The sequence below is a fragment of the Phyllostomus hastatus genome, unplaced genomic scaffold (assembly GCF_019186645.2).
Source record: "Phyllostomus hastatus isolate PE091 unplaced genomic scaffold, TTU_PhHast_1.1 phas_contig_254, whole genome shotgun sequence".
NCBI lineage: Eukaryota > Metazoa > Chordata > Mammalia > Chiroptera > Phyllostomidae > Phyllostomus > Phyllostomus hastatus.
Genome location: NW_025333810.1, coordinates 16546040 through 16571445, shown reverse-complemented (window position 1 = coordinate 16571445; position 25406 = coordinate 16546040). Strand labels below are relative to the sequence as shown.

The 25406-nt window shown below is 32.3% G+C and overlaps 1 protein-coding gene across 2 annotated transcripts in view; it reads right to left on the bottom strand.

Annotated features, from left to right (window-relative positions):
- The window catches only part of SNX2 (sorting nexin 2), a 60319-nt gene that overhangs the window by 184 nt on the left and 34729 nt on the right, over positions 1-25406 (bottom strand). Inside the window, exons 5-15 of one of the 2 annotated variants that reach the window (XM_045838055.1) lie at positions 25170-25213; positions 23457-23598; positions 17342-17420; positions 11752-11827; positions 10684-10797; positions 10336-10429; positions 8873-9078; positions 2957-3100; positions 2488-2499; positions 1483-1563; positions 1296-1367 (exon numbers count right to left, since the gene is read on the bottom strand). In XM_045838055.1, the coding sequence (XP_045694011.1) occupies positions 1296-1367; positions 1483-1563; positions 2488-2499; positions 2957-3100; positions 8873-9078; positions 10336-10429; positions 10684-10797; positions 11752-11827; positions 17342-17420; positions 23457-23598; positions 25170-25213 (1064 nt within the window). The remainder of the gene's footprint in view (positions 1-1295; positions 1368-1482; positions 1564-2487; positions 2500-2956; positions 3101-8872; positions 9079-10335; positions 10430-10683; positions 10798-11751; positions 11828-17341; positions 17421-23456; positions 23599-25169; positions 25214-25406) is intronic. The other variant, XM_045838056.1, reaches the window with a different exon arrangement.

Sequence of the window (25406 nt, the reverse complement as noted above, 5' to 3'; positions counted from 1 at the left end):
TTCTCATTACCTTTTTGTCATTTATATGCATGTATGTCCTGTACAGCATTAAAAAAAAATCTATGCAAATAGCTATTAGTGATTAACATTTACTAAAGTCTGGTTAAAATCATTTTAATTCCCTTATCTGAAGTTTGTCAATATAATTCATGTATAAACAATTTAACTTTATTAATTACTTCTGGCTAATTTGTTTTTGATGTAAATAATATAATTTTAAAAATATCCCAAAACAGGATTTTTTGATTTATGCAAAGCTGTATATAGAAACAATACACAGTTTTATAAATAAGATGTTAGTATAAATAAGGTTACCTTAAATAATACAACTGCAATGAACTTTTCCAATATAAAGTAATAACATCTAAATCAGAGAGTATTCATATTGTATGTCACTGCTAGCCAAAAGAACAAAGGAGTAAGAAAAGACACTGGGGAAGAACGGGAGAAAGAGTCTGGAAAGAATTAGCTACCAGTCGTTGATGGACAGTCCAAAAAAAATAGACTGAAGTATAAACTAAAGTTTAAAATAATTCCTTTAAAAAAAAATTGATATGACTTATTTATTATCATATATTAAAAATCTGATCTTATGAATTAAGTACTTATGATTAAAAATATAATTTGAAGATATAATATCATCACTTAACTCAAAAATTATATAGGCAAGTTTCTAATCCACATGTCTTAAAACTAACTGAAGAAAGAAATCTTTTTATTCAAGACATTAAATAATTTGATTACTCAAATTTATATTAAAATACAAAAGAAAAAACTCTGTTATCTTGTTAAAGACTTTTACTTAATGTAACACAAACACCATTGTCTTGTCTAGTTGAGGGAAACAAATGCCACTACTGGTGGCATATCATCACCACAAACCCAACATAAAACAAAAATCAAAACAATTATTTTTTAAAACCTTAAAGATATTTTTAGTTTAAGTTTTGTCTTTTATGAAAGAGAAGAACTTCTTGTAAGAATTTATACACAGTATGATTGATAGGGAAATAAAACTCAGAAGACAGGGAAAGGGAAAACCTGTCCTATTTTTCATAGCCTAAAATTGGGAAAAGTATATCTCACCTAGTAGTTCGAAAGAGTAGAAGCAAAAAGGAAGTGAGCGTTTCCAATTATTTTAACTGCCATTTTCCCTTTGCTGTTACTGGTTTTCTCTATTCCACTACTTATTCCTCTTTAACTATAAAAGTTCCTTTCACTAATTATCTTCAAAATGAAAAAGCATTCTAAAAATAAAACCTGGAAGTTTATAAGTTATAAACAAATTAGCTTACCTGTTGTTGTGTTTGAACTAATGATTCTAAGTACTTGATAATAACAGTTTTAAAATCTTTCACTCGTTCTTTCTGTTCAAGTACAATACAAGAGAAAAGCTCCATTAGTACACAACTAAATTTGATTTTACCATAAAGTCACAGCAAATGTGATCATATTGATGAGAAAAGTATAAACCATACTTGCCTCAAATCTTCCCACTTCTTTTCGAATTGTTTTAGAGATCTGTTCAAAATCTCTTTCTCCTTGTTGTACTTTTGCCTCCCACTAATAAAATACAAGCAAAAACATACATTTTTTTTGGTCTGGAAAAAGTTTATAGAACTAGCTGTTATGACCACTCAATTTAACGTAAGCCTAAAAATCTTGAGAAAGCTCAATATTGGCAAAGCCCAACTTAGCATCATTCAAACTTGTATCGAACTTTCCAGCAATAGAGATGTGTATCAGCTTAATTTCCATTAATATTTCACTGTCAGGTTTACTTAAGATTAGAATATTCTAGTACTTACTTAACTACAATCTCCATTGCTGAATTAACCACAGGATGAGCAGGGGTGTCCAACCTGCAGCCCACGGGCCACTTGCGGCTCAGGATGGCTATGAATTCGGCCCAACACAAAATCATAAATGTACTAAAAACACTGTTAAGATTTTTTTGTGTGATTATGTGTTGCAATGTATTCATTGTGTAGCCCAAGACAACTCTTCTTCTAATGTAGCCCAGAGACACCCAAAGGTTGGACACCCTGATAGATGATAAAATTTACTATCAAATCATTTAGCAGTGTTAGATTTTAATTTTCTCATCTTTTTTGTATCATTAATCATTTTAAAATACATCAACTACATTCTGCTAATTTCAAGACTACACATTCATCACAATTTATTTACCCATAAAAATTCTTTAAATTAGGAAAACTGTATGACAAACATTTAAAAAACAGTTTTTGTAATAGTAAAATGTCTAGATTTTTAAAAAACTGTGGAATTATGTTCTATTGACGACCTTTAGGAAACATTAAATTCAGTAAAGAAACAACAAAATGTGATTAGTGACCAATGAAACAGCTAAAATAAAATAACTAAAGACTTAAGCTATGAAATGATATTTTCCCACTACGTAACCAAAACACTGGTACATACTCTTCCAAGAGCAGGTACATTTGAGTAATATAAAGGTTGTCCTACCTCTTCAATTTCCTTATTGAAGCATGGCAAAAAAAGTGTATAAATTATAATAAACTTATACAAACTTACTAAAATACCATATATAATACATATATATGGGGGATAATGTTGCCCATACAGTTAAATGAGGGACAAGTCCACCTCCACAACTATTTTTAGACACAAAACAAGTAATTATGTGAAATCAAATTAGTTATCTCAGAACAAATGTGTAATTAATAATTAAATATAAATTTAAACCATTTTCTTGTGTCTTTATTTATTCCATGATCATGTGCAAGTAATAAACGGCTCTGAAGATTTTAATGAAAATCAAAATGTTAAGATAATTCTAACACAGTTTATAAAATTATGGAAAAACAGCTAGGTGTTGAATGATTAGAAAAAAATTTGTGAAAAATTATGTATATATGAATGACTCATGGAAAATTTGAGCGAAGAGATAAATAAAGCATTTTGCATTAATCACCTCTCTTATTTCATTTTTAGCTTGCTGTATTTTATCTGGTTTGTTAGCAACCATCATTTTTGCCTCAGTTTCACGTTTTTTGAGCAAAGTAATTTGAGCATCTTCCCATTTCTGCCAGCACTTCATTCGATGGTCAAACACACCCTACAAGTGAATGACATAATGCTATTAAGTGACAGTAAATACGAAAATATTTTCATACTAGAAGTACTGTAGTACTAAAAACAGTAAAACCCAGTATTTAAATTCTATTCTAATACACTGACATACTAAAAATAAACATGTCAATACAAAAATAAATAAGTAAATAAATTTATTTCTGTATTTATTTGCTTAAAAACAGAAATCCTGGTGACTGGATGAAATATAAGAGCTCAGAATTTAAAAAATATACAAAATCCGTTTAAATAGCCTTTAGAGTTTTAAATGTGACTCATAATAAGACATTTTACAGAGTTTTATACTTTCAAGAAAGATGTCTTCAGTAGAAAAATGCCAGTGTCATAGCTACACTGGAAGTTTTCCTACTAAATAACATCAAAAGTAGATTTAAGTGTTAGAAATATGCCAGAAACTGAAAAAAGAAAATAGGAAAAACCTGTAAGATAACAGAAAGTCAAGTAAAAACGTGACGAAGAGATTACCAATAGCAAAAGAAAAGCAAAGAAATTAAGTATAACAACAACAAAAAATACATGATGTCTTATACATGATGAAGAGGTCAAACAAATATATATATATACATACACACGTGGGTGTGTGTATAATGCAGAACCAAAAAAATAGACAAAAGACTGTAATAGAACAAGTTAACCAAGTCCATTACTTCTTTTCAATGGGTTTGTCAGAGAAGGAGCAAATGACTGGAGGAAAGAAATAAAATATGACCATAAGAGAGTAAGTAAAAGTCTCATGAAAAAAAATGATGGCTAGTATGAGAGAATAGAATAATCCCTCCTCTAGCCTGATGTTATGGATAAGTCATATTACTTTAGTGTTTACTAACTGGAGCATTAATAAAACTGGGTAAGCCAGAAAGCATGAAACCAAGGATTGTTTTCATTTATTCCAAATAAAAAGCTTTATCAATCAAGAAACAATAAATGTATGTTCTTAAAGGGACCTACTGAAGAGAAAGTATGTAGTACACTTAAAAAATTTAAGCTTTAGAACAAAGTTGGCTTTGAAATCCAGCTTTGTTACTGTATGATCTTGGGTAAATTCATTTAATTTCTATAAGCCTTAGTCTTCCAAATATAAAAGGAGAAAAATAAGATCTATACTTTTGGATTAGAAATAAAATGAAAAGTATGTAGCAGAGTGTCTTAACCTAGTGGACATTTAATAATTAGTAGGTAATATTATGAGTCACTTCTAAATAACATACACATATAAATGTAGCTGATTAACGCAATTTTTACTAAAAGTACAAATAGTAAAAACTTAGCAATATGAAAAAATAGACTGCATTTATATCATATAGCACAGTTTTAAAATGTGACCAAGAACATTAAAAACTCCAAATCAACATGAAACCTAAGTAGTTTTCCCAGAGAGTTCTTAAAGACTGCGCACATTTAAACTAACCAGGACAACACACATTCTGGGGAAACCACTGAGTCAAAGCACCCTATCTATAGGCATTTAAGTCCATTTTGCCAGATTTAATTTGTCATGTCTTATCATTTCTCTTCTCACAGTAAGTGAATCTTACTGTCCTTACTGTCTGCTTTTCTTATATTTAAAAGACCCAAATAAAAATATTTATTATGAATTAATTTAGCTTCAGCCAAATTGGGCCAAAAGCACCAAAGTAATACATCTAACAAACAGATTCAGTCACTACCATTTAAAACAAACCAACAATTCCTGATGCTCACTCTCTATGTGTACACATACACAGAACCAAAACGTAATGTAAAATTTTAGGCCTGGTCTTGCAGGGTTGTCCAATCTGTGGCCCACAGGCCACATGAGGCCCAGGATGGCTATGAATACTGCCCAACATTTAAGTAAATTGTAAATTTAGTTAAAACATTTGAGATTTTTTGGTTTTCATTAGTGTTTGTGTAATTAATGTGTGGCCCAAGACAACTCTTCTTCCAGTGTGGCCCAGGGACGCCAAATGGTTGGACACCCCTGCTAGGGGAATGGGGCCATATCAGCTCTTCATTTATGAATTCCTCTGTTCATTAATAATTTGATTACTTAAAATCTGTACAAATACAGGGCAGAAGCTAACCAAAATGCCCTTAAATTTCAGTATTTGCTTAAGTTCTAAATATAGGGTGGGCAAATGTAGGGTTACAGTTGTTCACATGGAAAATAATAATCAATAAATAGTAATTCAAGAATAAACTGTTTCACAAATGCACAACCATAAACCTACTTTTGCCCTACCCTGTATATATCAACTGTTTTTTTAAGTGATATACTAATTTAGACTAATTTGATTGCTGACCAATTTATTATCTCATAATATCCCAAAACCATCACATCTTTATTGTGATACAGGTGTAGGAGCTATGTTAATAGTAAAACTACTCAAGTCATTTTAGAAAAATAAATTAATCTTAACTGTATAAGAATTAAAACTTCTCTTCATTTTTTTCCTATTTTTGTAACACTGGAAAATAAACCAGAACCCTACTTGCTCTTCTAAAATGCTATCTCTTAAAAAGCAATTAAACCATAATAACATTTGTCTTTGTATGTGAAAATAATCCACTCTAGAACCAGCCTTTTCTATAAAAGGGATGGATGTACACTGATGATCCACTCTGGATCCCCATCCCCCTGCCAATTTAGGCTACACATTTCCATCCAGGTTGATCTAGGTTAGACAAGGCTGCAGTTATGAGTGGTTTTCTTGGCCCACCAGGAAATTTGATGCTGCAATTTTAATTTAATTAATACCATATTCTAATTCAGTGAATCTGAAAGTATGTTGCCCTTCCTGGAATCCTGAAAGGATTCTGATTACTTATAGCCAAACAGTGATGCTTTTAAACTCCTTGTGGAACACATCTATTAGGTGTTTAGAAAAATATTTTTATAAATTTGAATTCCCTGTAAGAATTCTTAATAAAGAGTTCTAGTGCTAAAAACATTCATAACCATTACTCTCAATCCCTGACACTACTCTAGTCGTTCACAGAAGATGAGTACATAAGAATGAAATGCAATGAGTTTACTAATTAATATATGCTAGATAACAGTACTAGTAAAAACATAAAGTCTTAGATCAAGAGACCTTATAGCAGAAAAAAGAGGAAAACAAGAGTTCCCCGGTACAAGGTCAGGTCCAGGCAATATTTTGAATGGGTAAAATTTATCTTTCTTTAGTTCGCCATTTGGGCTCTATATTCTAATTCCCAAAGTACTCCTAGTTTCAAAATTATCATCCAAACAGTCATAGTATGAAAAAAAAAAAGGCTAAGGAGTATTAAACAGCTATTAGAAATAAGAAAAATCAAACACAAAAATTGAACAAGGAGCATATATGAAAAAAGAAATGCAATGGCTTATCATTTGTAAAGATGCTTAAATTCACGCTAACTAAAAAAATTAAAACGTATACAAAAAATACCTTCATTGCTGGGTAGAAGAAGGAACATATATATTGATGGGAGTAAGAGAAATATAACCTCTTTGAGCTGTTATGACATTACTTACTGAAATGCATATACCCTTTGGCCTAGCAATTCTATAAATTTTGTGCCCAGAGTTATTATTAGAATACTTTAATATTGGGCTGAGTAAATAACTCAAAGTACACCTATATGCTATATGATGGAACACTATGCAACTATTAAAAATGTAACATGATGATATAGAGACCGCTCTAAAATAGAGTGAAAAAAAGCAGGCAAAGAACTGAGTATATATAATAGTGTGCTCCTTTTTGAAGAAGGAAGAAAAGGAGGGAGGGAGGGAGAGAGAAACAGAGAAAGAAAGAGAGAGAGAGAGAGAGAGAGAGAAAGAAAGAAAGAAAGAAAGAAAGAAAGAAAGAAAGAAAGAAAGAAAGAAAGAAAATAGCTTCCTATGCATGCATAGCTAATTCTATAAAAATACACAAGAATCTAATATCTGACTGAGGGAAGAGGTCTTAGGTAGAAAAGAAGTTTACATTTTGGGGCTGTTAGAATTCTATGGGCATGTATTGTTTTTTCAAATAAAAATGAATTAGTTTAAGACAAAGAAACAAAAAAAGACCAGAAATATTCCATCAGTCACCCTATTCTGTAATTTCTCAACTCCTTGGTGCAGTTGACCTAGACTAGGTTTCAGCACAAAACCAATCTGAAAGACATTAATTTACCTCATGGTATAAGTTGACCATAGCTCTTTAGTCAATAAATCACTAATTCAGTATTTCCCAAATGTGTTCTATATATGTAAAAATTATTAAATGGAAAATTCCTATTCATATGAATTTGGAAGTCTAGATTAAACAAAGTTAAATGTCTATTTTTTTTTTTTTTTTTTTTTTTTACTCCTAGACATTTTAGAGCTTTTCCATGCCTGCTGAGTATACAAGACAAGGGCATTTTATACATTATCTCCCAAACTCAGATGACAGTGGTATATTTTTTGATGTCTCTGTTCTATAGAACATATTCTAGGAAACATGAATATAACTGTAATTTCACAAAAGGTAAAAGTAAAGCAAGATTTAGGCAGTACAAGGAAAGTTGTTTCTAAGGGATCAACATCCATTACACAGACAGGCCACCTGTGCCAGGGAGTATTTTCCCAGGGTAGGCCTTCTCAGCAGCTACCCCTTCTCATAGACTCTGCCTAGCTGCCCTTTCTGGACCCACAGGTTTTTTGCAGGTGCTATACTTTTTAACTACAGCTCTTATGTTAGTGGGAGCTCTGGAATGAGGTGAGGGTAGGTGAGAAATAAAAAAGAATCATTATCTGTAAACTGGATTTCTTCATATCTTAAGTTACCTATATAAACATGAAGTATATTCAGGTAACTGCTATTTATATTAACATCTTTAAGTAACTATAAAGAAAAATTAACCACCAGAAATATAAAAGTACATATTAGAGTAAATACAAGCAAAATTGGTACTTTTACCAAACCTAAGAAAGCATCATTCTTAAGGTGCTAAGAAGCTTCTAGTACACTGTTACCATTAGCTTGAAAACCAAATCAATAAACATACAATGCATCTATGTTGTGATTGATTGTAGATAAATACTAATTTCATCACAGATATCAGCTGAAAAAATTTTGCATTAGAAAGCAAGGAACTTTCTAGATGCTTGAATTCAAGGTAAATACCCAGTTCCTTCATTCTACAACTAATGTTCATAACAATAATTCAAAAACAAGGTAAGATCTTAAGGTATCTTCTGAAACATAAGATAAGATAATATTAAGTTCAATTTAATTATTTGAATATTAGATATAACTATGTAATATTGATTTCCATTAGAATGATCACTTTTCCAACTATTTAGAAATTGAATACTGTTCATACTTAGTAACTAATCTAATCCTATCTCATCTATAAATACAGGTGACTACACATTTTGGAATATACGAAGAATGTTTACAGACCAAATCCATGCTAAAGTCATCATTAAACACATTCACACAACAATCAATTCTGGTTTTATCCTGCTTCTCATTATTGTTTTACTAATGATATTACAATCCAGTAGGTAGTTTCCGTTTGTGCTACAATGAGCAAACAAGTGCTACCACTTAGCTGCAAACTTGTACATGTAAATATGTATATGCCAAATAAGGCATTCCTCAGACCTCCTAAAAACATCAATTTTGTCTATTGCATTGTACAACTCATACGAAAAAAATTTAAGCTATGAATAATCAAATTCTCTTGTAAGCAAACCACTGAAGTGAGAAGAATTCAAGGAAGATTGCAAAACAAGGCTTACTTTCACTGCAGCAATAAGACGAATGTAGTCACTAAGTAGTTCGGAAAACAAATAAAAGTCAGCAAAAGCTTGTTCTTGATGTAACTGGTCTATCTTCTCCTCAACCTCTGCAAGCTGAGACAAAGCTCTAGATAAAGCAGTATGATCCTCAGAATTACCTAACATGGCAGCACTTTTAGCAAAGGCAGCTGTGTTGGCTGAAAGTTCTGAAATAGAAAAGTATTCACTTTTAATGTTCACTAGTAAAGTTTTTAGATATTGTTTTGATTTTTTCACCTTTTCTCTAAATTTTATCTGTTCACGAATTGCCCAAATTATATTTTAAAATATTTACATAAAACCACCAGCCACTAAAATGCCTTGGGCATAAATGCCCACTGCTCAAAGCTCTCCTGAGGGTCAGAACCACTGCCTGTATCCGCAGAAGATGAACTGTTTAACAATGCAACAATCTGCCCCCCTTTCTCTCCTTAAGTGTTCCTTAAAAAATATGTAAATATATGTATATTTAATATGAAAAGCATAGAGTACACACAACTGATTTATAATACTTTGCCTTTAAACATTTACTTATTAAAAAATATGTATAATTTTTAGTAATATTATTTAACCAACAGGAGGAAAGCAAGGTAAAACTGTACATACAATTCTCATAGATCTTATTCTTTTCCTCTTTTTATGCGACAGTGCTTAGTGAAATATTGAGAATTTCTAAAGAGACTTTTGAACATGACCACTTTAGATACTACAAATAAAAACAGATGTCGACAGGCTGGTGTGTGACTAACAATCACACTGCCTGGAAACTGCTCTGCGGCCCTGCATTGTGAAAAGTGATCTAAAAGAACCTTAAAGCCCATTTGCTAAGAGCTATAATACAAATAGCAAAAGCTGTTATAAACTGCTTTCAACAAACTAGATTTTTGTAATTATTGTATTTAAATGTATTGCTGATAATGGCACATACTAACTTACTTATCAAGAATTTAAAAAATCTGTATCAAAAGCCTTCTTTAAAAATAAAACAAAACCAAAAAAGAAAACTCACCATGAAATTTAAAAATTACAACTCAAATTTTCTATATATTTTTAACAAAACACCCAGATTTTTAAATACAATGGTTCAAAAATGAAGAAAATATTTCAGAGTTTTCAAGAAAATACAGGCACAGAACACATATTTTAAGGAAAATGACAAAGATTAACAAAGAGTTAACCAAGTGAACAATTTTAAACCATAATCTAAAATATATTTTTATAAGCTCATGATGTTTCTACTTCTAAACTAGAGGTTAAAATAGAACAAAAAATATTAAACAACAAAGTTGAGATAGAAAACATTCTCTTAAACTATGTTTTTTCCCTTCTATAATAACTTCAAAATACTCATTTTAATAAAAATTTTTATAAAATGTTTCAGTTAATTCATGTTATTAAACAAATAAATAATAAGGTAAACAAACCTTTTCTATGACAGACCAAGGCTTCAACATGGGCATGAAGTTTCCTAAGTTGCTGATCCAGATTTTCAAATTGCTGCTGCTTTTCTTCAAACCACTAACAAAAAAAATGAAAAATGGAGCTTATTTAGCCAGAACAAACTACTTTAAATTAGGTTACCAATAGCAAGCTACATTCCTTGTTTTAAAGCAACAAATTAACCATGGATAACCATGGTGGTCAACTGATGTGGTTGAGAACTAAACTCAATAAGCAAATTAATATCCTATTTTCTACTTGTACAGCTTTAAAATGCAATTGTTGGGCTCATTAATTCATCTCATTATTCAAGTCGAAAAATCAGCTCTTACTGCATCCGATTCATTCATCTTGATTGTCATTTTGTTGACAGCGTCTGCAGCCTTGTTCACCATCCTCAATATTCCTGCTCCACTCAGAGCCTGCGTATTAACTGCTCTAGGCAGCTGGAATTGAATGACAAATAAGGGCAAACAAACCGGTTAAAAGCCTGGAGGTTTAACTGGGCACAAAAGGGATTGTCCCCCCCACCTCCCCAAAAAAAGAAAAGAAAAAAAAAGGAGGTTGTATTTTCTTCACTCTCATACATTTCTATAGTGAGATCTAATTTCTCAAATATACCAGTTGTACATTCTCAAAGGAAAACTTAAAAAATTGACTTTCCATTTGTTTTTTCTTCTGCACGTTTACATTTAGATGGAACAACAGTCTGTTTGTCAAAATATATTAAGTAATTGCCAAGCACCTTAACATTGGCCACCTGTTTGCTGGCAGAAATAAACTGTTTATAAGGGAAGAAGAAAGTCTTGAGAAAAATCTCCTCATGCTCAGTTAAGACTGTGATTTTGAATTTTTTAAATATTCTGGGATTCAATAAATTTTTAGAAGATCTCAAAAGGTAACAATCAGAACTCTAAACTGTTTAAGAGCCCAAAAATGTGCCAAACAACTCAAATATAAAGAACAGCATATTTAATAATTTAGGCTCTTTCAAGTTACATATTTGCATTTCAAAACCTAAATAAGAACATTCAAATATAGACAGAAATGTATTCTACTGTCTCTAAAATGCATTCTGAATAAATTTATTTCAATATGATGTCTAAGCAACAATTAAGGCACTGAAAATCAGACTACATAAGCCATTCTTTTAAATCTGGTTTTAAATTTTCCAGAAAAAGACTGATAATCCTATAATGATCAAAGCAAAGAAGACATTATGCTAGTAATTTAGTTAAGAATTAAAACTAATGAAATCACTAAGCAAAAAAAATCATTGCTTTATTCCATCTATTAATCCATTTATTTCCTGAGTTATTTCCTAATTATATAACTTATTACACAGAAAAATATAAATAGCGAGACGATTTATACACAAAATTTTAAAGTAGAAATAATACCTCTGAGCTTTCCAAGAACTGCCTTAAATCAGGATCCTGGAGTAAAGTGGGATGCTTTACTGTTCTTTGAAGGTACCTGGATTTAAGAATAAATTTGCTCCTTTATTTATCAGTAGCATCTTATTTCAACAAAAGGTCAGATACATAAAAAGACATCTTCAGTCTGCCTCCTATCAGTCAGCCTCACTATGATTTAGAATCTTACAGCAATTTAATGAATTAAAAAGCTTTTTGTTCATCATCTGAATATTCATTTGCTTTAAAAGAGGTATGTCAAGGAATGAGGGAGTGGGGAGAGGTTAAATAACTTACCAAACTGCTCACTGAAAAGTATAAAAGGGCATATGAGTTTGTCAAATAATTTAATCTTTGGGTGGAGTTATTACTTCAGAGTCCTAAGAAACACATCACTCTGTATATTCATCAACTATTTTTTATTACTATTACGTATTACCAAAATGGAGAACAGCCTACAGTTTTTTTTCCTTATCGGCAGATTTAAATGATCAAATCAGCTTTGGCCCGTATTTGACAAGGAATAAATTTTCTTCAATATTTCTATTTTTAAGGTTTTGCTATTATTGATAAATGTCTTATGGGACACCACATAACACAAAAATAAAAAAGGAAAACAGCATTATTAAATAAATCACTATCAGCCCAAATTTTAGTCATTTTCTTTACTAGAAAACCCCACATTCCCATCATCCATAATTACCATTCTTTCATAAAAAGAATTAAAGTCCACTATTGATGATTCTCGATTACTTATCTAATCCCATTTTTTAAAAAAAATCACTTTCCCAGATTAGAGATTACATGAAGTAATATCTCAATTAAATTTTACCTCACATTTAATATAACTTTATTCTACTTCTGTGGAATAAATGTAGTCAACAATTGCTCCTACTTTTTTGCAAGATTATAAAATATGCTAAAATAAAGTTTCTGGGACAAAAAAGTGAATACTTTCTCTAAAGTCAAATTCTAACCAATGGTTAAAATTATTTTAATTTTTGTATATTTAAATAAAATATATACCATATTAAACTTCATTTTAAATCATTAGCCCACATAAGAAGTCATTATCATACATACGTGCAATACAATCTACACTGGATTTAAAATATTTGCTGCCTATATTATCAAGCTAAAAAAGAGATGCAGCAGGAACACTAATCCAGTAGTACATTTCAGAAATGTTGGTATTTTCCCATTGGAATTTTACTTACATATTTAATACCCAAGGTTTTCCAGTATTATTAGGTAAGTTATTTCGTTGTTTAGACTGCTTGCTGCCTATAGCAGTTTGCATACGTTGTTCATCTGAATGCAAACAGCTGGTAAATAGCCAGCACACAGACATTTGTGAAATGAACATGAAGGAAAGCAAAACATCTAGTCCACAAACTTTAATAAATGTTCCAGTGTTTCAAACCTAAATGAAAACACCTAATACTATTTATATTTTAAAACAGCTTTCCAAAGGGAGTTTATATTATGTACATATTCCTTTCAGTAAGATTCATAATGAACAGCAAAATATTAGGTGTTGTGAGAAGTCCTGCAGAAAATAAACCTGATTTAACTTTGTTAAACTATATGTTAAGAAAATTCAATTGACTATAGATTTCCTTTTTTCACCCTACCACACACTAGCATTCTGAGGAGTCAATCTTAGCAAATGATATTCTAGAAATAAACAGTAAAATTTTTCTTCCTCTTGTTACATGAAAGTAAAGAGCGACTAACCATTAAAAACAGAAGTATTAAGCTTTATGCTGAATGTTAAAATTAAGAACAGAAACATAAAATGAATTTTAAAATTAATATTGGTAAACATACACCAATTCAGAATTAAGGCGACGGAGAGTTTCCAATATATAAAGGAAGGATACAGAACAAAAGGAGGAAAAGCATGTAGAAGAACACATGGAAAGGAGTACGGGAAGAAACAGGAACACTGAAGGAGGGCAGAAATGACAGACTCAAATGAAATTAATGAAAAGTAAGTATCAGACTCAACAAGAGGTAGGTCAGTAGTTATTTTTCAGATTTGCTCTAACAAAAGGATGCTGTTAAATTTAGAAGAATTTACTTAGGATGTTCAAGTTCCTATTATTTACCAAAAACAAAACAAAATACAGCAGGTTATACAAAATGCTTGACAGGTACATAGTTAAAAAATATTTCCTTGCTTGAAACTCAAGCACCATGATAATAATAAGAGAATAAAATAGGCAAAAAGAACCTCATTGTTTGATGACAGAACTGTTCATTCACCAAATATTCATTGAGCACTTACTACATATCAGTCATTGTTCTGAGGACTCAGAATGTGTCAGTGAACAAAAGAAAACAAGACCCTTCCCTAGTGGAGGCTGTATTTTAATCAGAGAAGATGGACAATAAACTTTAAGTGTACTAAGTATGTAAATTATGTAGTATGTAACAAGGTGGCAAATGCCACAGGGAAAAGGGGAGAGCAGTATAGCAAACAGAATCAAGTGTGTAAGGTGTGGTTGGTGGCAATTTAAATAGAATAGGTCTAAATGAAGGCAATGATCAGAACAGGCTTCAGTGGAAAGGTGATATTTGAACATTTTGACTTGAAAGAGGTAAGGGAATTAGCCATGCAGGTACCTGGGAACAACAGCTGTCTAGGCAATGGGAGAGGACAGTGAAAAAACCCTAAGGTGAAAGACTGCCTGGGACCTCTGAAGGGCAGCAAAAAAGTCAGTGTGGCCTAAGCAGAGTGATCAAGGGGGCTATGAGATGGAATAGGTAACAGAGTGAGCAGTACACATCAGGTAAAATACTGCAGGCCATTTTAAAGACTATGGCTTTTACTGAGTGAAATGGGGGTGAGTATTGATATAATCTGATTTATGATTTAAAAGTATGACTTTGGCTGTTATATTGAAAAACAGTAGAGTACTTTTGAAACTAATATAATACTGTATGTCAACTGTAATTGAAAAATAAAAAAGTATTTTAAAAAAGAGTACAAATGTAAAAGTTCAAGGATGGAAATGGAGAATTAGGAGCCTACATCAGTAAATTGAAGCATTTGGACTAGAAGAGGACTGGTGAGAAATAGCTGTATTCCAGATACTAGAAGGAAGTAATAGGATTTCCTGATGAATTAGATAATCCTAAACCTGTGCCCACTCTCCAAACTTCCTAATATGAAAGAGTGGATTAATCAATCTACAAGAACTGTTCAGGCCTTTCCAGTGGATTTTTAGTACTTGGAATGAAGACATTCCAAACTGATACTTACATCTTAGAGATAAAGAATGAAGTTAAATAACTTGCCTAAGGTCACACAAAGTGTGCATGTATAGTACAGTGCAGACTTCAACAGACAGGATTGTAAATATGCACACTGTATCATGCTACTCTGCATTACTCTGTTTCTATTTGCAGAACTGTATCCTTACCTGTAAAATAGACTCAATATACTCTTAAAGTGAGATGTGAAGCACTCTCAAGAAAATCAAGTGAGCAATCTTAGAGATACTCTCAATAGAAGTAGTTTCTGCTTAAATCACTGAGTGTGACACAGGGAAATACTTGGGTTCTTAACCACTCTTCCTATAATGTAATACCAGAAGTTTATCCTTTTTTAAAAGATAGTCATCTGGATTCTCTAAATTGAACAAACAAACGTGTAAATGAATATCATGGTACACACAAAAAGAAGTACCTCCCTGACCCACCAGATTCAATGAGGTTGGGTATTCCACAAATATACCTGTTCTAACATTTCAATTTTAAGAAATGCCACAGAAAAATCACTTTAGAAAATTCATTCCAGTTCCTTTGTTTCTATGCCTTAACACCTATATTTTCTTCAGTCATCTTTTCTAATGGAAAATAAACTTTCCCCTCGGTAGTACACTGTTTCTTTTCTTTCACTACTGCAAAGTGCACTAAACTAGTATTTAAAAATAACATTTATCAGTAAAGAAAATTGTCTTCACATATACACTAAGTTAGGTTTCAATATTTCCTTAAAACCCTCCTCAATGTTTCATACTGCATGAAGGTATGGTAAGTACAATGCAATGCATTCAAGTTACAAGAAAGGAGAATGTAGAACCAAATTATATGTGCTCGGTACAATAAATCTTCATTAAGTTCCTTATCAAGCATGCCATCCGAAATATTTCAAATTTACTCATAGAAAAATAGGACTTGAAAGGTTTCTCAAAGGGTCATGGTTATACTTTCAGGAAGGACTAAACAAAATCAAGACAGAGCATTATCTACTTTCATTCTTGAAAATATTCAGTTTATAACTTCTTTTACAACAGAGGCAATTCTAATACTAAACCTAAACATCTCTTGATGCAATTTAAATCCTTTTCATGAGTAATTGCTGATTCTCACAGACACAATCTCATCTTTTAAGTCTTCTCTAATTTAAGATTTTAAACTGCATATCCTTTAGCTTTTCTCACTGGAATTGTTCAAACCTGACTTTACTGTAGCATTTTCTTATAATTTAAATGATTTGCTATTAAAACAGAGAAATAAGTTGCCTTAAAAATAGTATTAAAATTAATTTGTACCCTGGAGATGATACTACTCACTAAATCTTCCCTACTCCCTCCTACCCCAGCCACTGATTTTAAGCCAAAATAAAGCCAAATTGTAAGCCAAAATATTAATTAAAATAAACAAAATTCAATGAAAATTTAAAAATCTACAAAATTAGAAAATATTTTAACCTTAGGTAATGTTATGTATGCATGTTCTAAAAGTTGGATAGTTTCAAAATTATTTTCTCACATTTTCAGCATAGCAAGGAAAGAATAAATGTTAAGATTCTGGAAATGGGAATCCTCCCAATCCAATCTACTTTTAAAAGTCAGCCACAATGCAGACAAGTCTTAAAAGCTACAGGAAATGTGTTGAATCAAGAAGTTAAAGGGAGATAGAGCATATATATTAGTCTTTAAACACATGGTCAACTCATGCAGTCACTAACGCTTTTGTACACTCAAGTCAAAATCAACTCTATGAAATTAATGATGGGAGCACAAACCTAATTCTTCCGTGTATTTAATAATCTTACCCAGTAATAATTCAAAGAAAAACTTAATTTAGATGAAGTATAAATCGCCAAATAATCTAACACAATAAGTACATCAATGTATGACTTCCTAAGAACCTAAATAATACTAAAGAGGTATTATTTTTATCCAAATATTTTTATTAACCCTTCCCCCAATTCACAAGATTCATGTTTTCTTTTTTCTTACTTCTCTTGTTGACTACAACTATGACATAATTCTATTCTCAATTAATACATGCCTTTATACTGCTGCTTGTAACAATGATACAACAGGTGGTATGCTGGCAGACTGTGAATGCAAGAATACAAGCAGAACAAACATACAGTATTGTGTTGTTTAAAGAAGGAATCTTCTTCATAAAGTTTAAAGCACTCTTGATATAAGTCATCAAGTGGTATTTTGAAAGAAATTAATCACCAATATACAGTTGTATCATTTAATGGAATTAGACTTATATTACTTAAGTACAAACATGAAAGTAATAAAGCAGAACTGTCTACAATTACCTTTCAAGAGCCGCTCTCCGTTTTTCCACAAATTCAGTGGATGACAAATCTTCTTTGCCCACTTTGACCTTGGTCATGCCTTTGAAAAAAATGAATGAGACTCATGATGATTTTATATTATTATGAAAGTCTTTTATCATCACTTCTAATATAAAATATACTTTAAATCTGAACTTGTCAAAAAGCTTCTAAATTTATAATTAGTATCATACTTTTGAGAAATTAAAACTCATTATATATAACTTTACTTGATAAGTACTTATAAATTAAGCAGAGATTGAGCTGTGTGTAGTTTTCTAATCTACAACTTTTGGACTCCTTATGTGTTATATATTATACTCCTGATAAATTAAAATGTGTTTATATTTCAATAGAATTCAAATTAGTAAACTTAAGCTCAATTAATATTTTCAATTCTTATTAGCAATAATTAAGGTACTTTTTCTTGGGGACAAGAAAAATAAAGAGTATAATCCATTAATTTTCTAAACATTATCTCTTGCAGATTCTAAGAACATGTTCTTACTGTTTATCATAGCTTTTATAATAACTGAAACAATTTCTTTCAAAGAGACATCTAGAACTCTTCAAACTTAAAAGATAAAAGTCATGTAAATAATTTCTCTACTGGCAATTTCAATTTTCACACTAATACAGAAGACTGAAGATTTTCCTTTCTTTTCTTCTTTTTCCTTTCAAAAACTGATTCTGTAGAAATAAAGTACTGGCTATATGCTGTAACATGCATGAACCTTGAAAACATTATACTAAGTAAAAGAAGCTTGTCACAAACCACCTTATGTTATATGATTGCCTTCCTATGAAATGTCCAGAATAGGCAGTTTACAGAGAAATTAAATTTGTGATTGCCTATGGCTGGGGCCTGGGGAAATTAAGAGAATGATAGCGAAGAGATAATATAATATTCCAAAATGATGTGGTGATGTACAGACAACTCTGATATACTAAAAGCCATTGAACTACACACTTAAATGGATGAACTGTATAGCACGTGATTACATCCCAACAAAGTAATTAAAATGGGCTATGTAAAACCATATAATTCTAATTCAGGTTGATATATCTGATGAATAAACACATAAGTGTATAATACCTATGAACGATCCATTTAACTTAATTCCTCTGAAATACAATAGTTTGAAAAACAAAACTCAAACATCTACCCTGAATGGACTACAAAATGTCAGATATTAATTATTGCACATATTCTGTTTTCCTGAAAAAAACAAAACAAAACAAAACCCTACCGAGATATATTTTTTGCTTTTATTTCAAGATTCTTCTGCTCATGCTATTTCCTAGAGGTAACTGTATAGGCCATTGTAAAAAATTTTTTAAAAGCCTTACAGTAACCAGTTATCTCTTAAATTTTCAACTATGTTGCTCTTTTCTAAAAGCTTAGTGAAACAGTGTTTTTAAGTCAACTACGGTTCTATAAAAGAATAGTAACCATTACGTGCTAATGAAAAGACTCCTCTTCCCTCAGTGCTAGTTATAGCTTTCCAGCAAAGAAGTCACTACTCTTATTCCACCACCCCATTATTAGTGTTTGTCATTTGAAAAGAGCCTCCATATTTCAATTTTTTTAGAAAATGTATTCATTTTTATTTTTAAAAAATTGATGAACAATATGAACAAAATTTTAAAATATCTACTTGGTTGGCTACTAGGGAAGCTCAGAGATCAGTTCGTTACCCACCTTTAGTAATTGTTCAGACTTCATGTACACATTTTGAAAAAAATTTACACTGGCTTCATCTTACTATTTGACTCTAATTATTTTTCCTGACAATTTCTTTATATTTTTAAAATCAAGTTGCATTATATGTAGTTGCTTCAAATCTTTTCTGGAATAAAGTGGTACATAAATAATTTTAAAACAATTTAATCCTCAAGTGTATATTAGAAAATTCTACAATCACATAATATTAGACTGTTTTTATTTTTAAGTATATTTTACTGCTTAAGCTCTTACAGTTGTCCATTTCTCCCCTTTATTCCCCTCCACTATGCACCTCCCCTCCTACCAGCATTACCTCCCTTAGTCCATATCCTTGGATACAACCATACATATAAGTTCTTCGGCTTCTCAATTTTCTATACTATTCTTAACCTTCCCCTGTCTATTTTGTGCTTCTACCATTTATGCTTCTCATCCCCCGTACCTTCTTCCCCATTCTCCCCCCTCCCCACTGATACCCCTCCATGTGATCTCCATTTCTGTGATTCTGTTCCTATTCTAGTTGTTTGCTTAGTTTGTTTTTGCTTTTTTTTTTAGTTCAGTTGTTAATAGTTGTGTTTGTTCTCATTTTACTGCTCATATTTTTTATCTTTTTCTTCAGTAAGTCCCTTCAACATTTCATAAAATAAGGGCTTGGTGATGATGAACTCCTTTAATTTGACCTTACTTGGGAAGCACTTTATCTGCCCTTCCATTCTAAATGAAAGCTTTGCTGGATAGAATAATCTTGGAAGTAGGTTCTTGCCTTTCATGACTTTGAATACTTCTTTCCAGCCCCTTCTTGCCTGTAAGGTCTCTTTTTGAGAAATCAGCTGACAGTCTGATGGGAACTCCTTTTCTCTTGCTGCTTTTAGGATGCTCTCCTTATCTTTAATCTTGGGTAGTGTAATTATGATGAGCCTTGGTATATGCTTCCTTGGGTCCAACTTCTTTGGGATTCTCTGAGCTTCCTGGACTTCCTGGAATTTTATTTCTTTTCCCAGATCGGGAAAGTTCTCCTTCATTATTTGTTCAAGTAAGTTTTCAATTTCTCGCTCTCCCTATTCTCCTTCTGGTATCCCTACAATTCAGATGTTGGAACATTTAAAGTTGTCCTGGAGGTTCCTAAGACTCTCATTTTTTTTTCTGAATTCTTGTTTCTTCATTCTTTTCTGATTGGATGTTTCTTCCTTCCTTCTGGTCCACTCCATTGATTTGAGTCCCAGTTTCCTTCCCTTCACTGTTGGTTCCCTGTACAATTTCATTTATTTCACTTTGCATAGCCTTCACTTCTTCCTCTATTTTGTGACCATACTCAACCATTTCTGTGAGCAGCCTGATTACCAGTGTTTTGAACTCTGCATCCGATAGATCTGCTATGTCTTTGTTACTTAGTTGTTTTTTTGGAGTTTTGATCTGTTCTTTCATTTGGGCCATATTTCTTTGTCTTGGAGTGCCTGTTACGTAGTAAGGGGCAGAACCTTAGGTATTGGGAGGGGTCAAAGAGGGAATGGTGCCATTTGCTTTTGCCCTACTTTCAGCCACTTCCCCCATTACTCACAACCAACCAAGCAAACTGGGCCCCTCTGATGCTGATTCCCAGGTGGGTGGGCTTGTGTACACTCTAGGATCCTGTGTCTTTCTCCAACAAACTCTCCTGTGAGGCTGAAAGTTTCTCCCACCACCGCAACTCCCACAGGTTTTTACAGCCAGCGGTTTTTGAGACTTTCTTCTCCTGCACTGGAACTCTGGGTTGTGTGGTCTGTCTCGCTCCTCAGTTATTGTTCCCGGTTTATCTGGACACAAATGTGGGACCGCCAGGCGCTACCTTGCTGGGTGTCCTCTCCACTCCAGCTGCCTGTCTCCACCCCTCCTACCAATCCGGACGAATGTTTCTTCTTGTCAGGAAGTTCCTTGGTTGTCAGACCTCCATAGAGTTTGATTTTCTGGCAGTTCTGGTTGGTCTTTGTTTTAAAATTTGTTATTATCCTTCTTTTGGTTGTACAAGGAGGTGAAGTGTATCTACCCATGCCTACATTTTGTCCAGAAGTGAATTAGATTGTTTTTAAAAACCAAAAGGTTTTCTGTTTTATGTAAAAAATAAAAATAAATCATAATCATAAAAAATACAAAAATTGAAAGCAGACTAGAATAGTGATTAAGAGTAGAAGTTCTAGAGTAAGATGGCTGGTCAGCATTTAGAGCTCAGTTCTGCCTTTTAGTAGCAGTATGATATGGGGCATGATACATAACCTTGATGAACTTTAGCTTCCTTATCATGAAATACAGACAATAGTAAGCTGACTTCCTAAAGTCGTTATGAGGATTAAACGAGAATGCACATAAATTATGTAGCTTAGTACTTTAGCACAGTAAACAGTCAATGAATGTTAATTATGGCTATAATTTAAGTGAGTCTTACAATTTAATGGTCTATCCTGGCCATATCTATGAACAGTATGAATGTAACTGTGTCACTGTCCCCCACTAACCTTTGAAGGCTGTGAGAATCAGTATCAGAAAAGAATTCTCTCACACAGGGGTATCCAAGCTTTTGGAGTCTCTGCACCACACTGAAGAGTTGTTTTGGGTCACACATTAAATACTTTGTGGCACATAATCACACAAAAAAACTCAGAGTGTTTTAAGTAAATTTATGATTTTTGTGTTGGGTTGCATTCACAGTCATCCTAGGTGACATGTGGCCCATGGGCCACAGGTTGGACACCGCTAAGGACTTAGTTTCTTCTATTTTGAATTTCTATGTGCTATTTATTAGCCTATAATCATTTGTGGAAAGTTGAAGATATTTGAGGCAAAATATGAGTTTGAAATATAATGAACTTGAGCATGAAAATTTAGTTTTTAAATCTTTTCTTTTTGGTTAATGTTTAAATACTAAACTTTCATATCTAGCCAGCAAAATAAGAGATATAATGTGTTTTTCCTCTTTTGATATATAAAAGTAATTGCACAACTTAAAGTTAATGAGAAAAGGATATTAATAATAAATTTATAATAGATAAAACTTAAGTTCCCTACATAGGTAACAGGATGCCAAAAGATACCACTGTGGTAGTTTAAAGAGAGAAATAAGAATACTAACTAGATCAGTAGTTCTCAAAGTATGGTCAAGAAAACCTGGAAGGTTTCAGAGACTCTTTTTGGAGGAAAGGAGGGTAGTGCACAAGTTTTATTTTCATAATAGCTTTAGGCAATTATTTGTCTTTTTTACTCTCATTCTTTAATAAAAGCTCAGTAAAGTTTTACAAAGATTATATGATGTGTTATATCACAACAAATTGAGTGCAGAAGCAGATATGAGAATAGAGCTATCTTCTGTTAAGCCAGAAATTAAAGAAATTTGCAAAAGTGTAAAACAAAAACAAAAGAGCAAGGTACTCTTATTGATTTTTATTTTTCACAAAATTTTATTTGTTAACAGGTAGTGAGTTTATTTTTAAAAGAATAAATACAATTTTAAAACATTCTCATATAATAAATATTGATATAGCCCACAAAAGCAAAAGCTCTTTACAATTCTCAATAAATCTGAAGAATGTAAGTCTTGTGATCAGGAAGCTAAAGAATTAACAACTAGGTTTTTGAATTAAAAAAAAAGTAACAAATCCATTCAAATATATCAAGTTTCAAAATCATGATGGATAGGATAAAAATTGTTCTTCAAACAAAATGTTAAAAGTAAAATAATTTAAAGATCAAAAAATTCACTTTAGGATATTTTTCAAATAATCTTATGTATAAAGAAATATAAAGTGAGGTAAATAAAAACCTGTGACTGAAAAGATTGGAAAAAATATATTACAGAATTTTAAGAAATGACAGATGTCTTAATGGTGAGACAATGGAGGTTCTCTATTGTAGTTTTCTGCATACTTTAAGCCTTTATTACTTGTACAGGTAGCAATGTTTTTAAATATTAAATTGAGGTACAAAATAAATAGTTTAAATAGCTCCTATCTGAGTGAGGCTAGATCATATCTTCTTTTTGGATGACATATAGCTGAGAGCCAAACGCCTCTATGCCTTAGAAAACATTATTAATATGCTAATATTAAATATCCTCTGAGTGTTACTCAATAATATGGCACTCTCATGATGTTAAAAAGTTAGGGTTTTCAACTTGGCAAATTCTGACCCAATATTTAACATCATTATTTTATATAAATCAAAATCCTCAGGTGTTAGAAAATAAAACTAAAAGGCTATACAGTCTTTGGTTGATAAATAACTGTCATAAATGGAATATTTAAATTCCTTATCTCTAGATACTATGTCATTATGATCATGGAATCTACAAAGCTATACAGTAACAGTAACCAAGTTGTTTTGTCTTTTTTTATTCACACTTACCTACTATACTCTTTTCTGGAGCTGGTGGCACAATATAACCGACATGTAAATACTTGCTTGCTAACTTGCTATGCAAACCAAGAAAGTCACTAAATCTTCTTTTTACCGAAAATTCACTCTTACTGAACATCGAAAGAGAAGTCTACAAGTGAAAAAGAGGTATTTCAAATTCTGAATACTAAGCAATTATTCCGAAGTTAATGTCATATATAATTGTAAACATAAATGGATGTACACACATTGGTATACCTTACAAAAAATCCAGAATAGTTAACTAAAGTGGTATACAGATTGCTAACAAATGAAAATACCTGAATCATAGGTATTTTTATGGAAACTGAAGAGGACAGAAAACATTTACTTTATGCCATCCCTGACTCATCTCATTGTCTCTGCATATATTTATGGTAATGACTCTTAAATCTTTATCTCTGATCCAGATCTCCTCAGAGCTTCAGTCCAACATCTCGAGATGTTCAAGAAACACCTCCACTCAAATCTTACTGCCACGTCAATTCACCATATTTCCCCCTGCTGGCACATAGTTCCATAAGGGAAGGACACCTGGTTATCTTGATTACTATTTTACCCTAGTGCTTGGAAAAGAGCCTGACTTCATGGTTAGTGCTTAATAAATATCTGTTCAATGAATTAACAAATCTCCTCCCTGTCCACACTGCGTTTCTCCACTTGTGTTGCCTTTTCTCCAGGACCACCCCAAGCACCACAAAGTTCCTCTACTCGGTAACTTAGGCAGTCATTCCTTTCTCATTCCTTATACCCAAGCCTTATTGATTCTACCTCCTACACAACTCAAGAAGCCATTTATTTCTCACCCTCAGAACAAATTCCACAATATAAAGTATTATTTCTCACAGCTAAAATTGATACAGACCCTCTCTCTCCCATTTAAAATTTGAAGGCCTACAATCCTTTTAAGAATTGCAATGGAGCCCTGGCTGGCGTAGCTCAGTGGATTGAGCACAGGCTGTGAACCAAAGTGTCACAGGTTCGATTCCCAGTCAGGGTACATGCCTGGGTAGCAGGCCATGACCCCCAGCAACTGCACACTGATGTTTCTCTCTCTGTCTTTCTCCCTCCCTTCCCTTTCTAAAAAATAAATGAAATCTTAAAAAAAAATTCTACAATTAAAAAAAAATATTAAAAAAAAAAGAATTGCAATGGACTCTTAACTAGAAATCCTGACCACTACTTTGATACTTCCAGTTCATACTGAGTCAGAGAGATTTTTCTAAAACAAAAATCTAATTCTCCCACACTTTTGTTTGAACCTCTTCAATGGCTCTCCTCATGATGAAGTTCAAATTCCTTAAGGTTGACGTTCATAATATAGGAGGCTTACTGCCAAACAATTCAATGAGGTACCACTTCTTGCAGTTCCTAGAAGGCACAATGCTTTCATGACTTCTGGCTTTTACACAAAGCAAATTCCTTTGCTGGAACATGCATTCGCCTTTCTCCCCCTCACCACCTCCCCCAATCACTGCTCCTACCTTTGTCTGTATTAGGTCCCTTCCTGCATACTCTCAAAGAATATTTTACCTACCAAACCCCTCACAATTCATTGTAACAGCATATTTGCAATCTTTCCTGGATGGTCACCTTGCTAAATGCAGGGATCACTTACAACTTGATCATCCTTGTGCTATACATAGTGAGGACTCAGTATTTTTAAAGGAGCGAAAGGCTCACCTTTGTTGTTACTCTATATGCCATGTAAGCGTTCATGCCATCACCTATAAGAAAAGTCAAACAATGCTATTAAAAAACAGAAGCTTAACTATACACACACACAAAAGGTAACTATGTGAGGTAATGTGCTGATTAAGCTGTGGTAATTTCATACTGTATATATACATGAAATCATCACATTGTACATCCTAAATATATGTAATTTTTATGTCAACTGTACCTCAATAAAGCTAGAAA